Raw genomic sequence first — 18,492 nt, 5'->3', positions numbered from 1 at the left:
GCATGCTCGGTTAGCACAACCAATGGATGTCGACTTCAAAGCTAGGACAGCGAGAGAACGAGAAAAAGTAGAAGATCTGTACGAATTCGAAGGTTGCAAAGTTGGACGAGGCACGTATGGGCACGTATACAAAGCAAGAAAGAAAGGAGAGTGAGTTTTTGTTCGTATCAGCACGAGCAAAGTTTACTATCATTGTGTATAGTAAACTCGGTGAGGACTATGCTCTCAAACAAATAGAAGGTTCCGGAATATCTATGTCGGCATGCAGAGAAATCGCAGTACAATACTCATTGTGTTAGTCTAGTCACATGACCGTACATGGAATGCTGTGTGCAGTTACTTCGGGAATTGAATCACAAGAATGTCATCAATCTCCAGCGCGTCTTTTTATCTCACGCAGACAAGAAAGTCTGGTTGTTACTCGACTATGCAGAACATGACCTCTGGGTATAATAAGAGTGGTACACGTGTACATATATGTATGGAGTATGACCTGAAGTGAATCAGAGCGTGTTTGTCATTGTTGCAGCATATTATTAAGTTTCATCGTCCTAGTAAGTCACAGAAGAAAGCTACTCCAATACAGCGGACAATGATCAAGTCGTTACTGTACCAAATATTGGATGGGATTAACTACTTGCATTGCAATTGGATCTTGCATCGTGACTTGGTACATTGAGACAGAGTAGCATTCAAAGGGTATCGTGTTGTGAGTTGGATTTTGTAGAAACCAGCTAACATTCTTGTAATGGGTGATGGGCCAGAACGAGGCTGTGTAAAGATTGGTAAGTCGTTAGGCACTTGTGTTGTTGTCTAAACACTTGAATGTAGGTATTCTAGCCGACATGGGTTTTGCTCGATTATTCAATGCCCCACTGAAACCTCTGGCTGATCTTGATCCTGTAGTGGTCACGTTCTGGTACAGAGCACCTGAATTATTACTGGGTGCTAGACACTACACAAAAGCCATAGGTCTGCTTGTTCCCTCTGTCCGAATCTCTTGAATTTGATTCATGACTTTTTGTGTTTCTTAGACATATGGGCTATCGGATGCATATTTGCTGAGCTTCTAACCACCGAGCCAATTTTCTTTTGTCGGCAAGAAGACATCAAGACCAATACTCCTTACCATCACGAACAACTTGAGAGAATATTCCAAGTGATGGGTTTTCCAAAGGGTAATTGCAATTGCAACACAGTGTGGGCAATGACTCATTCGCATAGCAATAAGCGTTGTGCTTTTGCAGAGAAAGAATGGGAGGACATACGAAAGATGCCCGAATATTTACGCCTCATGGGTCACTTCAAACCTTCGACGTAAGGGAAATGTGTCAAGTGCGTATAGATCAGATGTAGTAAACTAGTATCGTAGGTACCAGGGTGCATCATTATGGAGATACATGGAAAAATATCGAGTGAAGGGAGAGAGCAAAGCTTTTCAGTTGGTGAATATATTACGATTCATGTGAAGTCTGTTCAACACACTATGGATGGATGTTGTGCAGTTACAGAAATTGCTTCTTGTTGATCCGCTCAAGCGCATCACAGCTGAGCAAGCAATGGGTGACCCCTATTTCCAAGAGGATCCTCCACCACATCCAAAGTATGTAATTTTGTCTCAAACCTTGTGGAATGCAGTGTTTTGTTTGCATTCATCAGCAGTTGGCAATGTGTTATTGGTACTAAATTGTGGCCAAATAGTACCACCCATCAAGATGGCTTTGTTCTGGGTGTCATTTCTAATCTTAGACCTCCATTGCTGTAGATCCCTTGGTTTCTGTTTTGTGGTTATTTGGTTTTAAGTTTAACTGGTCATATCAAGATAAGGAATTGCTGAAATGAATACTTCAGAGTGTCATCTGATGTGAAGCTGCTGTCTAGTGCATTTCATGGTGTAACAGTCATGTATCCTAAGCGTGAATTTCTCTCTGATGAGGATGAAGAGAAAGATGGTAAGGTGAGTGATGTTGATAGAAGTATAACGCAATTAAAGTTAACATAATCATACTATTGCACCTCATTTGCTGACGCCCTGTGGCTTTTGTGGACGATTAAGTTTGACGCATGTAGGAGAAGACCTAACCCCAGACTCAGCAAATCTAATCGAAAACCCGCCTGAAGGGTGTACTCAATATTGCTCTCATACTTCCTACTCCGTTTGTATTTGTTTCTCTACTGCTGCGTTCTGTCTTATCTCAACTGGTTGTATGCGGTTTCATTTCAATATGACAACAACCTATAAGTGTCCTTGAATAGTGATGTTGTGGAGTGTGTGTGGCCTGAGGGTGTTGGTAGCTGGCTTGTTTCTCTGTGGTGCACGTGCAATGTTCGTTTAGCCCTGACAAGTTGTATTCCTGACAAGTTGTATTGTCGCTATGCAAGGGCAACCACAAGAATAGCAAACCAGCCAATGGTACCAGCGGCCCGCCCAACAAACGAGTGAAGATTTCGCAGGGGAAGGATGCAGCCATGAAACCACAGCAACCTACAGGTGGCGTTAGTTTCAAGGTGCGCAGTTCTTTCCTCATGATTAAATTTTGTTGAGTGGTGTTTGACCTGCAGGGATCCACTACTGGTTCACAGTTTCGCTCTGGCGGAGCGTCTGCGTCTTCTCAAGCAGGAGGATATGGCCAGTCCAGTTTACCAAAGACTTCCACTGGATACAGTACAAACTCCATAAAAGCAAAAACACGAATGAAGTAGAACAGTTTGTATAGATGATTTATTTCTGTGAATAGAATAGATGTACGTTTGGTATGTACACTTCAGAGTTTAGTTATTAAATTTAGAAAAGTCTTGCTATTCCCTCACGGAGGGAAAGAGTGGCTCTAGAATAAACAAGTTTCTTTCTATGGCCCATCCATGTTCAGTATTGACTCAATAGAGTGCCTGTGACTAGGGGTTGCTGTCCTATTAGATGTCCGCGGTTTCAATGAAGTGTTTTCCTCAGTCATTCGAAAGGCGCGGGGCTGCGTTTCTATTGAACTGCGTTGAACAATACCGGCAGCAGTTGCTTGGCCTGCTCTCACTTCAGAGTGAGTTCGAACGTGACGTTCAAGTTTGGCCATGCCTAGAAACGCCTTTCCGCACTGTGGACATTTGTAAGGGTTAGACGGGCATAGACGTGAATGTCGGTCCCGAACAACTCTTGTGGGGAATCTACATACAAACAGTGTTTGTAGTGCAAGTGCAATGATAACATGCGTCTCGAGTACTGTACCTTGTCTGACAGTAAGCACATTTGGGATCTGGAGCTTTACCCTGTTTGTTCTTGGCTATTTCTTGAGCTTTGAGAGTTGACAGGCGGCTTCGAGAATGGCTCCGCATATGCCGTTCCAATTTGACGCGTCCTAGACAAGCCTTGCCGCACTGAGCACAACGGTAAGGATTTCCATCGCATTTCCTTGCATGTTGGTCACGACTAGCCCTGCTGAGAAAACGCCGTTCACAATAGGCACACTTTGGATTAGACTGTCGACTTCTCTTCTCCATAGATGTGTGTACTTCGTCTGTCTCGATTGAATCAGAAGGTGGTCGTGACGAGTCCATCCTCCTGTCATCTCGGCTCTGAATTTGTTCCAAGAGTAGATTCTGCCTGCGACTCTTTTGTTCTGTTCTATTGAGTTCACAATTCATGCAATGTACACCATCTGAATGGTATTCCCTGCGCAAAGAAAGTCTTGACCCTGCTGCTTGTGCCGACAGCATATGCCCACAAACATGGCAACTCTGATCAATTCCAACAGCCATTTCAGACCTTTTCTGCATGTCCTGGTCTGCAGTCAAACTCCCAGTACTGTTCCGACCTTGAACTAACCCCTGATCATCCCTACTCTCCGTAGAGGAACTAGAAGATGACAACGTCGACCCACTTGATGACCTACTATCATCTTCACTTCCAGTTGTTTCTCCTGCTGCTGCTCCTGCTGACGCTGCTGCTGCTACAGCTACTCCCTCTCCACTCATCTCTTGGTCTCCTCCAGTACTACTAGCCATGTCTTCATTTAGCAGTGGCTGCACAGGATAGCGTGACAAATGCGGACGGTTTTGTTTCAAATGCAAACGTGGAGCTTCCATTACCCTCGGTCTATGCAAAGCTGATGCTTCATTCCGACCTAACCCTGCCATTGCACATTCCGAATACACATCATGGTGAGATGACAAAGTCCCAAATGGTCTAGCACTGACTACAGGCAGGCGCTGAAAATGATGACCAAATCTTCCCACTGGATACACGGGACAAGGAACCACAGGTAGAGAACCAACACGTCTCCGAGTTTCCACAATATTTGAATGTGGTGGTACACCAATGGTACCTTGAATAGAGACCCTGGTAGGATACATTTGGCTCCACTGCTTCCACTCCATCGATCCCGCTCTCCACGCTCTAGAATCAAACTCTGACTCAGATCGAGCTCCTATAAACAGAGAATACCAATGAACACGCAGTATCAACATCCACTAGGCTTCTCAGCTGTTGATACATTTTAATCAATGCTCTGCCATAGTCGGCTAATTGTGTCAGAAACAATTCGCGTCTCCACCAACCATGCAAAGTAGTTCAGATACCAACAGATACCAACGTCAAAGATCCAAGAGCAAACAGTCAACAATCAAGCACGAAAACAAATCAGATCACTCTTGGAAACGCCACGAACCTGCACGAATCGATGCGCAAGCGAAACTGCATTGGGCAAAATCAGCAGCACAAAAGAGAAGTAATACGCGGCCACACAGAGACCGAATGCCTGACTACCTCAATACGTATACATGCATTGGCCGAATGCACAGCAATGCTTATGTCAATTCAATGCCCGGTATTGCGGACACACACAACGGCAGGCGGGCATCGGTACCGCAATGAAGCTAGCACTACACAGCATGCAACAGTTGACTTACGCCACATGTCACCATCGACTCGCCCTTCCTTTCATCTCCAGCTAACTGCAAAAACAGCACAAAATGTATTGAAATCCCCGCATGGTACTACATTTAAATGCTTGTCTATTTAGAGATCTCGGAAGCAGCGGGCGGGACACACGCAAGAAGCCATGCAAACATAAAATGTGGAGAAGACGTGCATAATGAGGCAGCCATCGGGGCCACGAGCACGATAATCGCTCTGCGTAAACGAACGTGTAATTGCCTCGGGCTGATAACTAAACAGCTGGAAGTCTTACTAACGCTCGTTGTCGTCGTACAATGAAGCTAGAGCGAGCACAATCGAATGGTGGAGAGACTGCAGTCTACGCAGTGTCCATAGTTTTCACGTGTGGCACACCTCCAACCCCCGCAGAGCCTACTCGCCTCTTGCATACAACACCGCTACACGTGCAAGCTCGAATATCAGTAGAATGCACCCTGCCTGCACACCGTGCACGACGCCAATCGACTACAAAACAAACGACGACGAGATCGGCGGAGACGATGCGTGCAGCAAAATTGGTGGTTGGAACGAGCAACAGGATGCCACCTCCCACTCAACGCAGTCACTCGCCTAGCGACGTTCCGTGTCTCACCTCTGGTGATAGTAACGAGAGGATCAGGATGACACCTCCTGCTCTAGACGATAGCGGCGTGGATTGGCTCTGTAGAGATGGTGGCTGACTTTTTTTGTGGTTTCAAGGGGCCGTCCTATGGCTAATCTACTAGTAAATCTATTTGCCCCGCCCATCCTCTCGCGGCGCCGTGTCGCTTGAAGTCTGGGCGCGAACGTGTTGTTTATGCAAGACGTATTCCCCAGTGCATTAGCATTTTGCTAAATTTGGCTAATTGGGCTTCATTTTTTGCGTCTAGAACGGTAGCGGTCAACGACCGCGCAATCGTTTATTTTTGCGATGAATGTGAAATTAGACGGCGATTGATCGTTGCGCGATTGTGTCCAAAAGTCCGCATTCCTCACGTGTTTGAAGCCTTGGCGAAATGCCATTGGCATACCGGTCACGTGGACGAGGTGGAGCTGTGGCGGCGCGTGACAACAAGGGCGTGTACGCAGGTGCAGAGGGGGTAGCACCCCGGACTGGTTTCAGTTACGCACAAACCTCAGTCAGTTTTGCGCTGTCGTCGCGGTTAGGAGCACGTGTGATCGTTCTTTCCGCCTTTCAACGTGAACAATTAGGAAGACCGTTGTGTCCGGATATGAGCGCTAATTGGAAAGACGCGTGGGCAGTACATTCCGATGTCTTAGACTGGCTCGTCGCCAGTGGAAACGATTGGAAAATACACGAACAATGTCAAGTCTACCAACAAGAATCTAACGTAATTAACTGTTTAATGGTTTTTAACACTATTTCCTGTGGGGTATATACGTATCGTCCTCGTATCGATCTAGACGATGAAATTGTTGTAAATTGATTTTTGAGCAATTTTGTGCTCTTTTGTGACATAGGATGTCCAGAGAGCTGTTTACAGGTTCCTGATAGAATGTGACCCATCTCTGTTGCTAGAATACAATGGTGCGAAGCTGAGTTCAATAATTCACGACCTAGCCTTAATTAATATTTACGTCGAATTGTCTGTACAGTGTCTCTAGGCAGCTATGTGCTCAACAACTACCGAGAAGCTGCGAAGACGATACAAGAGGCAAGCTGCAATTCATTCCTGGCGTCTTGTTGTGATGAATTGCTGTAGTCGATTTCGCGACACAGTGTGTCCGCTTGATGATGAAATTAGCGATGCCTAGGTTTGTTACACTCTCATCAGCCAGCTACAATGGATTCCGTGTCAATTCAATATTTGCAAAAGCCAGGTTTCAGTCGTCCTCAGGCTACTGTCTCTTCCTACGATACCAGAGTACGTCCTGAGGATTCTTGTGCCAAACAGAATTAGGCAGCCAATCTGTTTTTCGCGACCACAGATACGAGATCTCATCGACAACGGATATTCCTCCAATTCAAAATCGTGCCAACCTAGTGACGTTCACTGGAATTGTCTCGGGCCTGTCGACGGTCACCAAATACACGTACGGTCATCGCTCTCTTTCAAGACTTTACGTTCTATACTTTCAGCTATCGTATTGACTCAGGCTAAAAAGTGTTGTAACTTTCAGGCAAAGTACACGCTATTACTGCTCATCCGACCATGCAGATCGGTTCAACTACATTCGAGTTCACAAACCCGGTGCCTCTGAAGCTGCTACAGCCAGGTAATGCATGTTTGTCGAGCTCCGCTCGCGGATGTGGAGCAAACATGCAATACGGGCAATAAACTTGCAAAGCCATCGGATTGCTATCTCAGCTTTCTCGTTTAATTAATTAAATTCATTCTTGCTTCAAGCGTTTGCGGTCGGTGAGAATATTAATGCCCTTCTCTGCCTATCTTTAGAAACGACTTCCTCTGTGACCAGTGTGGTTCTCTATTACAGGAAGACGTCACCTGCAGACTTTTATCGGGTGAGTTTGTTTCTGGCGCGATAGCGTTACCTTTTGCTTTACCACAGAGGGAATACTCCGACTCCACATCGTTTCCCTAAAGTGATTTATTAATGCCTCCTCTAGACAAGGTGACCGTAGATATGATTCCATTCGATGCTATTCGCAGTCAGTCAGAAAAGAGGCCGCCAACGAGGTTCCAAAGTTTGACGGTCATTTTGAGAGGTAACTTGACTGGTAATCTCTACTGTCTTGTCTCTTCGAAATACTGATGGATAGATGAGCTTAGTCACGGTGTCCACATCGGGCAGCGTTGCAGCATAATTGGAATCCCTGTCTACAATGTTGTCGAAGTTCACGGTCACTGCCTGGGTAACGTTTATCTAGAGGTTTGAAGACGAAGACACATTTTCACTGCGTCGACGTTGCTAAATCGTTGCTAATTTTTAGGCAAACAACGTCATACTAGAATCCACGTCGTGCAGTATCACCACCCATTCACTTGTCGGTTCTGCTACTCTACAGTCGCTTCTAGCAATTGCCGTGCCATCTCTCTCCCCGGGAATGTCGCAGCTAATCCGCGGTCAGTAGGTTGGATTTATTGACTAAACTTGGATGAAACGTTCACGACATGTTGCAGATTGTAGCTTTTCTCCGTGGTCTTTCTCTGCTACTTTAGCGTACATCTTTGCAGGTACACAGCGTTGGCGCGTGCTTGTTTGCGTGCATGCACGTCGGAACTTGCACACTTTCCCGAATTCTCTTTTCGCAGGCACCATTACACCACCCGGCACTTTTCACAAGTTAAAACTGTCAATCCTTCTCAGTCTCGTCAACGTAATATCCAAATCGCACCAGCAAGACAAAGACAGCAAATTACCGAACGACAAGTCTCTCTTTCATCTGCTAGTCATAGGACGACACGTTGTAGAAATTCAACGTTTACTGTCTTATTCATCATCTCTTAGTCCCATCTGCTGTCACCATCAGTCATCAAACGACATGTTCGGTACCGCCACGAAAGATAAGTTCGGAGCAAATGCATTTATCGAAGGTAAGGGGATAGACATTCATTCCGTGTATTCGGTCGTCGTATACGGTTGATTTGCTGTGCATGTGTTATTGTATGCGATAGGAGGCTCGCTGTTGCTATCTACCGACGGGGTATGCCTCATTGACGATGTCATCGGACTGAAAAAAGAAGCACTGAAGAGACTCCAGACAAGTACGTCTCTTCGTGATATCATAATGAGCCCACAACTGCACGGTGATTTTACTGTGTTATGTTTGCACTTTAGGCATGGAAAATGATGAGGTATTCATCGATATACCCAAGAGATTCACTGACGAACTGCATCGGGAACAACAGCAAATGATAGTCAAGCTTTCTTCTACAATTTGGGCAAGCTGCAGTTCAGAGGCATCGAGAGAGCGCAAAGGTCAAACAGCTGACACAAACGGAACTACCGGGAAGGTCATAAAATAACTTTTCATTGATGTAAAATAGTTCCTCAAACTGTTGGTTGTGTGTGATAGGAAGCCGTCCCTCTTAGTAAATCTCTTACCGAGTAGGGCTGCATGATTACCATGCACTAAGTTTCGGAGTTAACGTTTCACTTATTGTGTACTCCAAACAGCCGATTCGGTCTGCTCGTATTCACTGACGAGGAAAACGTGTCTACGGATACCTGGGCAGAGCAGCAGTTGACAGAGCACTTACTGGGCTTATCGACGATGTCTTCTATACCTGATTCAAATCCATTCCCAGTCAACGACAGGGATATCGTGCAAGTAACAACAGTACGCTCTATATATAGTAGAGCGTCACGCCATGTCATATTGCTTGACTAGCTCTTGTACCGTGCTGCATTCCTAAAATCGACGTTCTGTGCTTCTGCTTTGGAGCTGATTCGGGCCTTCTACCTCGCCAGTCGCCGCATACGCGGCTCCAGCGTTCACGGAACTGACATTTCAGTCACGGCTCTACACGCGATGTAAGACACTCAGTCAACTTACTACAAACGGCACCGTCACTAACAAGCGTGCTTGCGTTCCTCTCACGTACGGCAGGAAATCACTGGCAGCAGCCCATGCAAAGCTGCACTTACGAAACGAGGTAAACTTTTAGTAACGCCATGTCGCAACCTTGTTGTCTAGACACATCCGACTAGTTGAGACCAGTAGCAATAAATTCACTTGTTTCCCCTTTTAAACGATTTCCTCCCAAGCATGTTGCGGATATCGTTTGCTTCCTACGAAATGCCATAAATTTGCATAAGCATAACTACACACACGTTTACACATCTAGCGTAGTCTAAATGTATAATTTGTCCGCTGAAGTGCTAGCTAATGAGATGACTTCTATCATTAGGTTCTAGAAGAAGATGCGGTGTCTGCTATCCATTTGTGCGAAGAAGCCATGACGTCGCAATACGGTAGAGTGGGAATCCATCTGTAGTCCACATCATAAATGCAATGACTATCTAGCACCACAAATGTATTGTGGCAGGTTATTCGCTAGTGGGAGTAAAGCCTTTGCCCCACTTTCAGGACAGCAAAACAGACACTTACATTGGGAAAGAAGTGAGTCAGCTGTTCTTACCTAGATGTATGCCATAGGGATATATATTCCCATATCAAATCGTTGTGTTGCCATAGTATGATGCCCGAATGAGACAATTTCATCTTCATCTCCTTCGATTTTGTACGTCACATGGATATTTGGGGTTCACAGCGAGAGAGGAATAGCAAGATTACGGTTGCATCTGGCAAACTTTTAACATTACAATAATACTGTTCTGCTACGAGTATAGTAATGTGTATATATGCACAAGCAACAATTAAGTAATCTAACAACAAATAATAGAGTGTAAACGTAAACAACTACTACCAGTGCAACTCCCATGCACCCAGTGAGAAATTGTAGCTATTAATTTTCTCAGAGCTAGATGAGAACGGGACCAGACTGGGGTAAAATCTACACTAAACCACACGTGCACCATGACAACAACATGACTGTACCCCCAACAAACCACAGGAACTGTAGTTTACAGTGGCACGTACAACTCAATCAAGAAGCTCTATACCCATAGAGTGGCGTGACATGGCACAACTCGATCAATCAGTCCACTGCCAAACCAGTCAGCATACATCATGTATACAATTCAAACATTTGCAGGAACTCATTTGACCCACCACGACAATCAGTTTTAGAAGCTTACACGTCATGAGAGGTCGACTTATGTAGACAAAGCGGGTATAGCGGGTATACAAGTATACAATTCCCAAATCTTGGACGTGAACTCTTGTTTTACAGATTCATTGAAATACAAATTAACAGATTGAGAAGGGAAAAGAAGACAGAACAAGCGCAGGGAAGACAAACAACCCAATTTTCCATTTCCCGTGCATCATCAATATACATATGTATTTGTTACTCACCGAACTGTTCCAAATGGCAGAGCAATCCCAAACCGTCCAGCCACAATTCCTTTTCTTTCTGTTTAATTGTTTCATCTGCGCATGTCTTAATCAGTTGCACCAATCAACTTGAAACCATACACTGTAAAGAAACAAAGCAACAGCCTAGAGAATCAGAACGTGCACAAAGTCAAACACCATTTGCATTCTCAATCATCACTGTCTACTGCATACCAATTTGACTGCAAATGTACCCAGATAAATAGCTGTTTACGTAGAACAGAGTTAATTGTTACAAGACTGAGTCTCGATCAGCAGTGATGGTGATACTACCGTAACTCTTTTCACTTCTAGTAAACGTGCACTATATAATCCAGAGTCAAACAATCACCAACAGCAAACAACCTGAAACACTCACAAAAACACAAACACATATTGCATGGTCCTAGAAGCTACTACTACTGCTACTACGAATTGCAAATATACACATGTATTGCATTATCATAGCAAGAAAACAGTAACTAATTACTACCCACCACCAATGCAAAAGAAAAACGAACCGGTTAAGTAGGTGAGACACCTTCAAACTAGACGTCATTAATGCAAACTAAAGGCAAAGTAATGCACAATTAGAGCAATATAGAACTGATGCGTGCACTATATGTGTACATACCATATCTACAAACATTCTGGTGGTTAGATCTCTAAGACTTCAATTAGCAGACCACAAATATTGATGAATCATACTGACATAGCTAGAAGTGATCCACTGTACAGCATTGCAGCCTGTTTTCTTTGTAAGCATCATAAAACAACTTGAACCAGTGTAATCAATGGAACGTCTCTTGACTGTGAAGAAAAATCAAGAGTGCAATGTTTAGCTTTGACACTTACCTAGAATCTTGGCTTGACTAAGTCAATTAAGCAACACACGCAGAATGACAAATCAATCTCATGTAACAAAATAGAAACAGACCTAATCAATCAGTGAAGATTGTGATAATCCCCTCTGGATGCAAGTCAATAAAGTAAAAATGTTCTAGTGTTTCTACAATGCACACTGTGGTGTGGGATGACAGTACGTACACAGTATCTCCCAATTTCCATGCATAGATACCTATGTGTCAGTCAGGAACTAACCATTTGTGATGTGCCCAGCATAGAAATGGCTCAGATAAGTTTTGTTTCTATGTCTATGTAACAGGAAACAATGTCTTACTAACGCTTCTGTACATTTGATATCAACAATCGCAATAGCTGTTAATTGAACTATATAGTCACTCATTGCAAAGACTGAACAGAGGCAAGCACAAAAAGCATAAAAGGCACTGCAACAGAGAGCTTCCTTCTAATCTTTGCATATAGGTTAGTGTTAGTCAGTTGTTCAAATACCATGACAATGATAACTCTATGGATTGTAAGCCAAATTCAACATACAAGCAAAGACGTACAAGTAAACAGACATTATCATGCAGTCATAAATCAAATGTAATATCAAAATGCTCTCAAAGTCTTGAAACGAACATACTGATGTAACTATATACTTTTAGCATATATCACTTAGACAGACAGACAGACAAACAGACAGACAGACAGACAGACAGATAGCCAGATGGACAGACGGACAAACAGATAGACAAACAGAAAAATTTTATTTTCATATATACTCTACGTGTACATAATCAGATATTTTATTAAAAAGACAAACAGGTCCTCCTTATTAAAACACTAATGGCCTTGGCATTGAATGAGTAGACAGACAGACAGACAGACAGAGAACAGATAGACAGACAGAAATATGAATGACATCAAAAGGCGAGTGTACCCTACAATCGCTGCACACGAGCAGAGCCAAATTCCGTGTCCAGCATGCAACTCCAGACTCTAGGAAGCCATTGCAATGTACAGTCACAGGTGCAGGTCAAAAGAGAAACACCATTCATACGTTTAATGTCTCCAAACACTTTTATTTATCGTTGCAAGAATGGAAAAAGAACCTGAAACTTTTTGTCAAGTCACTATCACACTAAAAATTTAGTCTTTGGCCAAAACTACATAAATATGATACTCTGAGGACACTCATCTCAACTGTTCTGAACATCCAACTTCTACTGTCTTAGAAGCATACAGTGCACAGACAAGACAAAGGTTTCAAGTCGTGCATGTGCATAATCACAAACTAAGCACTTCAATAAAAAACTTTGGCCATACAATTCAGACTAATGCCTTCAATGTTGCAGGACACGACTTCTAACAATAGTACAAGATTAATTCTATATTCACATAGTTTTCTGTTGTCTAATTCTTCAAACGTTCCTCTGACTCTGATAACCCACAGCATTCTTTCTATTTCACTGCATCAATACGCATACATAAACACAGTGCAGATATGGTATCACAATAATTATAGATACCATATCTCCCCTTGGGTATCAAATCAACTTTGCTCCATATCTATTGATTGACTACAACCAGACTTCACACACACCTAGCCACAACCTCTTGTGTGGCACAGCAAGAAAACCACAATAGAGAACATACCAGATGGTCAAAATCAACTTACAGTATTATGATTCATAGGAAATTATTGAAAGATCATTGCTCTGATCATCTGCACCATGATACATATGGTAGACAAGTTGTTGCTGCTGTCCAACTCATGAATCTTACAGATGGGATCCTATTAGAAGAAGTATCCTCTTACATAACATGACTAAACCGCAACATGTTTTGCTTAAATCTGGAAGTATTTAATATGATCATTTTCAAGTTTCAAGGTCAATCATGGCAGATACATGTGAAATAACTTTCCCCAAAATTTCTGTTGCTATACTTCTGAGATAAATGAGGATTTCATGTATTATGCAAACTTGCAAGCCCAGGATGATAATATTCAAATGTCCAAGCAGGTCATCATGAGTTATTGCTGACTTTCAGGAAAGAACACAGAAACGTGTGAGAGAGGTGTGCCCATTCACAGGTAACAGGACACTCTCTAATCTGTGCAGAAGTTCAATAATATAGCTCTATTTTCTCAGTAGATTCTACCATAACTACTGTCACAACACAGCATTTGGACTACACCATGTAATGTTGAGCTGAGTGTGTAACAGCAGCAGACACAACTCATGGTTAGTAGTTACAATCTCTCTGGTAGAATAGAAGAAAATAGTCACTGATTGACCATGCTCCTGGTATTATTGACTCCACACCGTCACAGCCAGTTTCAAGCCATTTACAAGTGACCATGTCCACTTCTTAAAGTTAAGTAGAGTGGAGAAACGAGAATTTAAGGTCAAGACTGTTAGTCTCTACCCCTTTTGCTAGTTAAACACGCAGTTTCAACTAGCAACTGACTATTTCTATAAACACTGGTCGTCCCAAAATCAAATTCAAGCCTCTGTATTGCCAATTATTAAAATACTTAACCAGTGAGACAATTTTCTGTTTGTTTGTTATAATGACATTTGACTTTGAAAGCATATACTCAGTCTTCATCTGTTGATGAAAACCCACTGCCATCACCTGACAGTTCTCCTTCTTCAGGTTCGCTTCTTGATTCATCTTGACCATTCTCCACAGGTTGGCCTTCATCTTTATGTACTTCCAACTACCAACAAAGCGTGATTAACTGTGCTGCTTGCAACACAATAACCACAATCCGTACCATCAGTGACTGCTGTTGGTCAAAGTCAATGTAGCAGTCTGACCTAACCCATACTGTATACTTGTATTTTCCACTTTGTGATGGAGCACCAAACTTCAACTCAATCTAAACAAGAAGACCACATCAAGTCAGTTTGTTGTTTCATGTTCAATTTATTAATAATAGACATATACTATACAGCAATCATCATCTAGTTGTGCCTTGATACATGTGCATGCTATTACATCATCAAGACAGCAGCAATGTCAACATAACAAAGAGAACAGTATTTTATATTGATTACTTAGCCCAAATAACATATTTGCTAACATTGAAAATATAGCTCTTAGTTTCCGTCATGATTCAGGTCACTGTACAAATGTCTCACCTCTTCTTCATCTTTGAGTGATGTCACCAACTTGGGCATTGATCTCAAATAATTCATTTTGACATCATTTCGTGATTCCTCCACCAAATAAACCCACCACCACTCCTGCTTCTCCTATCAAAACAAAGCGTCACAAATCCTGGCACTATTTGGAAATATCGATCACACTTTAGGAAAGTAAGGTGCATGAACAAGATGAGTCTCTGTTGACTTGTCGTGTAATATCTTTTCTCTCGGTCGCATTTCTCTCTGAATTTCTTCCCACATTTCATCATCATCCATTGATTTGTTGTCTTCTTGTTCGTCATCTCCATCTTCTTCATCATTATCTTTGTCATAGTCTACAGCTTTGTCATCTGACTGGCTTCCCGAGTCATCTTTCAATTCTGTTCTTTGTCGTTGTGCCTTCTTGCAAGAAGACTTCAGTCTTTTTTCAGGTTTGTGACTCTCTTCTACATCATCATCAGATCTGTCTTCACTTTCATCAGCTTCTTCACCTGCTTCGATATCTTCAATAGAGCACCCAATTTTGTTGTCCTAGATACAAAACTGGCTCAGAATGGTTGAAACAGCTTTTAAAAAGAGTTGAGAGTAAGTCTAACTGCTGTTGTACTAAAGCAATGACAGTACGTTCATTCTTCACAACACTGACTATTTCGTTACAGTATGTGTACTACCTATAGTAAGCCTATGACCTAATTAGATTAGTGAGAGTGTGCGGTAGTAGTGAGAGTAGAGTGTGTGAGTGTGCTTTTGGCGGACTGTAGCGTTCAGTACAACGTAGTCTTGTCACTAGAATATTATTATCTCGCAACTTGAGTCACAGCGTTGCGTTGAGTCACAGCGTTGCGTTTACATATGCTAGTAAATATTGCTCACACAAATAGTTGTGCAAGCACATTCATGCACATGAAGTCCAATGATTCTTGTTCCTAAAACCTCAGTCATACTGGCCACCACTACCAGACACATGTTCCACCATACACACAAACAAGAAGCAAAGAAACAAACACACACACACACACACACACACACACACACACACACCATAAACTTGCTAGTTGACTCATGTCAAAACTGATTATTCAAACCTCCTTGTTAGCAACAGCCTTTTTTGCCTTCAGCTTTTTTGCCTTAGCTGGTGGTTTAGCTTTCTTGACTTTCTTCTTTTTGTTTTTCTCCCACGGCTTGCTTTTGCTAACAAGCTTAATCATCAAACAAACCAATTACAAGCTTTCAAATCAACCAACAGCAAATAAATAAAACACTCACCTTCTCCACGTCATCTGTTCTACTATTACTGTCCACAGCACCTGTTGTCCCCAGATCATCTACCATTAGATCCTGACACACACCATCAAATGTGAGACAATCTGACTTTGAGAGTGGAGCTTGTCATGACAACTCTTTACTTTAGCTAACCTGCATGCTCTTTCTTTGAAGATTAATCACAACTGTCACCAAAGAGTTAGTTGTCACATATTCAGTCTCTGATTCACCAAGTACTACAACAGAAAACTATTAAAGATTAAAGATTAAACCATCGAAAGACAGAAATGCAAAGATATTGCAGAAGACAACAGAAAAGATAAAACCCATACACACATACTTTACAAACAGAAACACCAAGATAAACAAACCAACACACCTACCAACAGCGCTTATATTCTATGGTGGCCTATTCATGCCTTCCACATTCCACATTCCAAAATTGCTTGTGACGTCACTGACGTCATAGAACATTATCATAGAATATTAGTGTGCACTGTGCTTTTCTGATGTCACACTCAAGTATGGAACATGGAACGTAGAAGTACAGTTAACACATTCCACGTTCCACAATTACTTGTAAACCAATTGCTCTTTGTAAATAGTTGCATTATCAAGTTGTAGCATAAGTTCTAGTCTACTAAACAACTGTACACGTTTTAGATGCGAAAAGACGTCGCTGTTTGAGGTAGTTGATATCTGGTGCCTTCAAAGGTTTCCTCTGAGACATTTAGGACTTCCTGGCAGTTAGATGTCCTCTTCCCACTAAGCTTGCCAGACAACCTACTCCTCTCCTCTTGGCGTCCATCACCTCCAAATCTCTGTCAAAGTGCCAGATATCAACTACAAGCCTTTTTCTTCAGGCCTGATGACCCTAAAAAATTGACGTCTTTCCACATCTAAAACGTGTAGAGTTAGTTGGCGAAAAATTATGCTACAACTTGATAATGCAACTATTTACAAAGAGCAGCTGGTTTACATGCACTTGTGGAACGTGGAATGTGGAACTGTACTTCCACATTCCATGTTCCATACTTGAGCGTGATGTCGGAAGAAATGTAGTGAACATTAATATTTTGATGACGTTCTATGACGTCAGTCACATCACAAGTAATTTTGGAACTTGGAACGTGGGAGGCATGAACCGGCCACCGTAGTATTCTCATCAAGGATGCTACAACTGTATTTCACCGGTTTGAACGACATGCCGTTCTAGTGTTTCATTTGCACTGGAAACCCTGTTGTTCTATACAATCATGTTCTTCTAAGTGAGCAGGTCGGTCTAGTTTACAACTACGGAAATCTCTAATGCACATACGGAGTACAGGCACCGTGTAACATTCTGTTGTGGGCATCATCAAATTAACTATAATCTACAGCGGATAGTTTCATTTCTAAAGAGTATGAACATCATTTATCGCTGCAGTTTCCACCATCATCAAGCTACCACAGGACAATTGTACACCTTCTATTTTGTTCAGGGTACTACTTTGATTTTTGTACAGTTTTTATACAGTTTTATACCTGCATGTGAATGACGTTGCAACTGAGCATGTCAGTATACTTTTCCATGTACCAGATTAGCTGTTGTTCTATTGGAGCATATCATTTCTGCAAGCATGTCGTTCCTCAAACTGGTAAAATACAGCATGGCTCTAGTATCTATGGTAAAATCAACTTCAGCTGATACTAGTCCACTTAAACGTACTCTTTAATACTGTCTGCAACTTGACATAACAATGCAGATTTCCATCAAACAGACAATCTACACATATCTTATTGCCACAGTCTTTGAAGGTTTTCTAAGTACAACATTTTTGTTACATCACTGAAAATCAACACAAATCTTTCCACCAACACAAACTTAGCAACAGACAAACAAATCAAGCAAAACTAAAAACTTAAAACAAACAAATGTCAACACCTTTAAACTTGATATCAATGTGCAAGTCGGGAAAGCTCTGGCACACAGCCATCACTTCATCATATCGTTCTCTCACTTTCTCATCATACTGTTCATCAGTTAAACTTGGATCATCACTTAAACCAGCAGAAAGAGCTCCCTGTAACAACTCTCTTCTCTTGGCATCCAACAATAACACAAAATCTTTTACACCACGAATCCGAGTCTACAGATTTCAATGTAAAATAGAACTGTGAATGCATAGTAACAACAAACCTTTCGTCCCCTAAAAAATTGAATTGTATGATCTGTCACATAAGGGAGCATCAACATTGGATGGCCTTTGTCGCCTCGATCCCAAGCAGCCTGCACAATCATTTGACTCAGTTTGATGCAAGCGGCAACAGCAGCAACACCAGGAGGACGACCTAACAAAGCATAAATAAAACTAGGCATTAATAACTGGTAACACAAACTGCTAACATCGTCGATTTCT

The 18,492-nt window shown here is 42.3% G+C and overlaps 4 protein-coding genes across 14 annotated transcripts in view; 2 read left to right on the top strand and 2 right to left on the bottom strand.

Annotated features, from left to right (window-relative positions):
- The first annotated feature begins 10 nt into the window (after nt 1-10).
- On the top strand, nt 11-2,859 carry LOC134186345 (cyclin-dependent kinase 8-like). Of its 3 annotated transcripts, none has more exons than XM_062654281.1 (13): nt 11-150; nt 203-278; nt 337-447; nt 530-670; nt 728-785; nt 841-972; nt 1,035-1,178; nt 1,248-1,317; nt 1,373-1,445; nt 1,506-1,603; nt 1,882-1,957; nt 2,383-2,508; nt 2,584-2,859. In XM_062654281.1, exons 1-13 carry the CDS (start codon nt 23-25, stop codon nt 2,701-2,703), a joined length of 1,353 nt encoding a protein of 450 aa, XP_062510265.1. In that variant the 5' UTR covers nt 11-22; the 3' UTR covers nt 2,704-2,859. The 3 variants fall into 3 exon arrangements, with proteins under 3 accessions (XP_062510265.1, XP_062510263.1, XP_062510266.1); XM_062654279.1 differs by having other exon boundaries at nt 2,563-2,859; XM_062654282.1 differs by having other exon boundaries at nt 59-150; nt 203-240; nt 300-447; nt 2,563-2,859.
- Nucleotides 2,850-10,854, bottom strand: LOC134186343 (zinc finger protein 2-like). Of its 5 annotated transcripts, none has more exons than XM_062654277.1 (4): nt 10,812-10,854; nt 4,900-4,944; nt 3,221-4,418; nt 2,850-3,159 (listed from the first exon to the last, which is right to left on the bottom strand). In XM_062654277.1, exons 2-4 carry the CDS (start codon nt 4,904-4,906, stop codon nt 2,850-2,852), a joined length of 1,515 nt encoding a protein of 504 aa, XP_062510261.1. In that variant the 5' UTR covers nt 4,907-4,944; nt 10,812-10,854. The 5 variants fall into 5 exon arrangements, with proteins under 5 accessions (XP_062510261.1, XP_062510260.1, XP_062510259.1 ...); XM_062654276.1 differs by lacking the exon at nt 10,812-10,854 and adding an exon at nt 5,181-5,447; XM_062654275.1 differs by lacking the exon at nt 10,812-10,854 and having other exon boundaries at nt 4,900-5,447.
- Nucleotides 6,082-10,250, top strand: LOC134187037 (minichromosome maintenance domain-containing protein 2-like). Of its 5 annotated transcripts, XM_062655151.1 has the most exons (21): nt 6,082-6,258; nt 6,389-6,455; nt 6,524-6,582; nt 6,683-6,792; nt 6,857-6,961; nt 7,025-7,144; nt 7,324-7,391; nt 7,497-7,595; nt 7,650-7,759; nt 7,821-7,953; nt 8,011-8,064; nt 8,143-8,424; nt 8,506-8,595; nt 8,669-8,844; nt 8,907-8,938; nt 9,008-9,161; nt 9,222-9,364; nt 9,441-9,486; nt 9,742-9,805; nt 9,880-9,953; nt 10,029-10,250. In XM_062655151.1, the coding sequence occupies exons 1-21, from the start codon at nt 6,139-6,141 to the stop codon at nt 10,116-10,118; spliced, it is 2,196 nt and encodes a 731-aa protein (XP_062511135.1). In that variant the 5' UTR covers nt 6,082-6,138; the 3' UTR covers nt 10,119-10,250. The 5 variants fall into 5 exon arrangements, 4 of the variants coding, with proteins under 4 accessions (XP_062511135.1, XP_062511134.1, XP_062511133.1 ...); XM_062655150.1 differs by having other exon boundaries at nt 7,049-7,144; nt 8,011-8,424; XM_062655149.1 differs by having other exon boundaries at nt 8,011-8,424.
- Nucleotides 10,855-14,176: 3,322 nt separating the features above from the next.
- The window catches only part of LOC134187040 (translocation protein SEC63 homolog), a 19,495-nt gene continuing 15,179 nt past the window's right edge, over nt 14,177-18,492 (bottom strand). The window contains exons 11-20 of the mRNA XM_062655155.1: nt 18,480-18,492; nt 18,273-18,424; nt 18,018-18,222; nt 16,247-16,329; nt 16,097-16,168; nt 15,916-16,029; nt 14,993-15,361; nt 14,825-14,938; nt 14,458-14,562; nt 14,177-14,400 (exon numbers count right to left, since the gene is read on the bottom strand). The exon at nt 18,480-18,492 is cut by the window's right edge and continues 128 nt beyond it. Of these exons, the coding sequence (XP_062511139.1) occupies nt 14,278-14,400; nt 14,458-14,562; nt 14,825-14,938; nt 14,993-15,361; nt 15,916-16,029; nt 16,097-16,168; nt 16,247-16,329; nt 18,018-18,222; nt 18,273-18,424; nt 18,480-18,492 (1,350 nt within the window). The 3' untranslated portion in view covers nt 14,177-14,277. The remainder of the gene's footprint in view (nt 14,401-14,457; nt 14,563-14,824; nt 14,939-14,992; nt 15,362-15,915; nt 16,030-16,096; nt 16,169-16,246; nt 16,330-18,017; nt 18,223-18,272; nt 18,425-18,479) is intronic.

The sequence above is a fragment of the Corticium candelabrum genome, chromosome 11, assembly GCF_963422355.1.
Source record: "Corticium candelabrum chromosome 11, ooCorCand1.1, whole genome shotgun sequence".
Classification (NCBI taxonomy): Eukaryota; Metazoa; Porifera; class Homoscleromorpha; order Homosclerophorida; family Plakinidae; genus Corticium; species Corticium candelabrum.
This window is presented reverse-complemented; position numbering and strand designations above follow the sequence as displayed.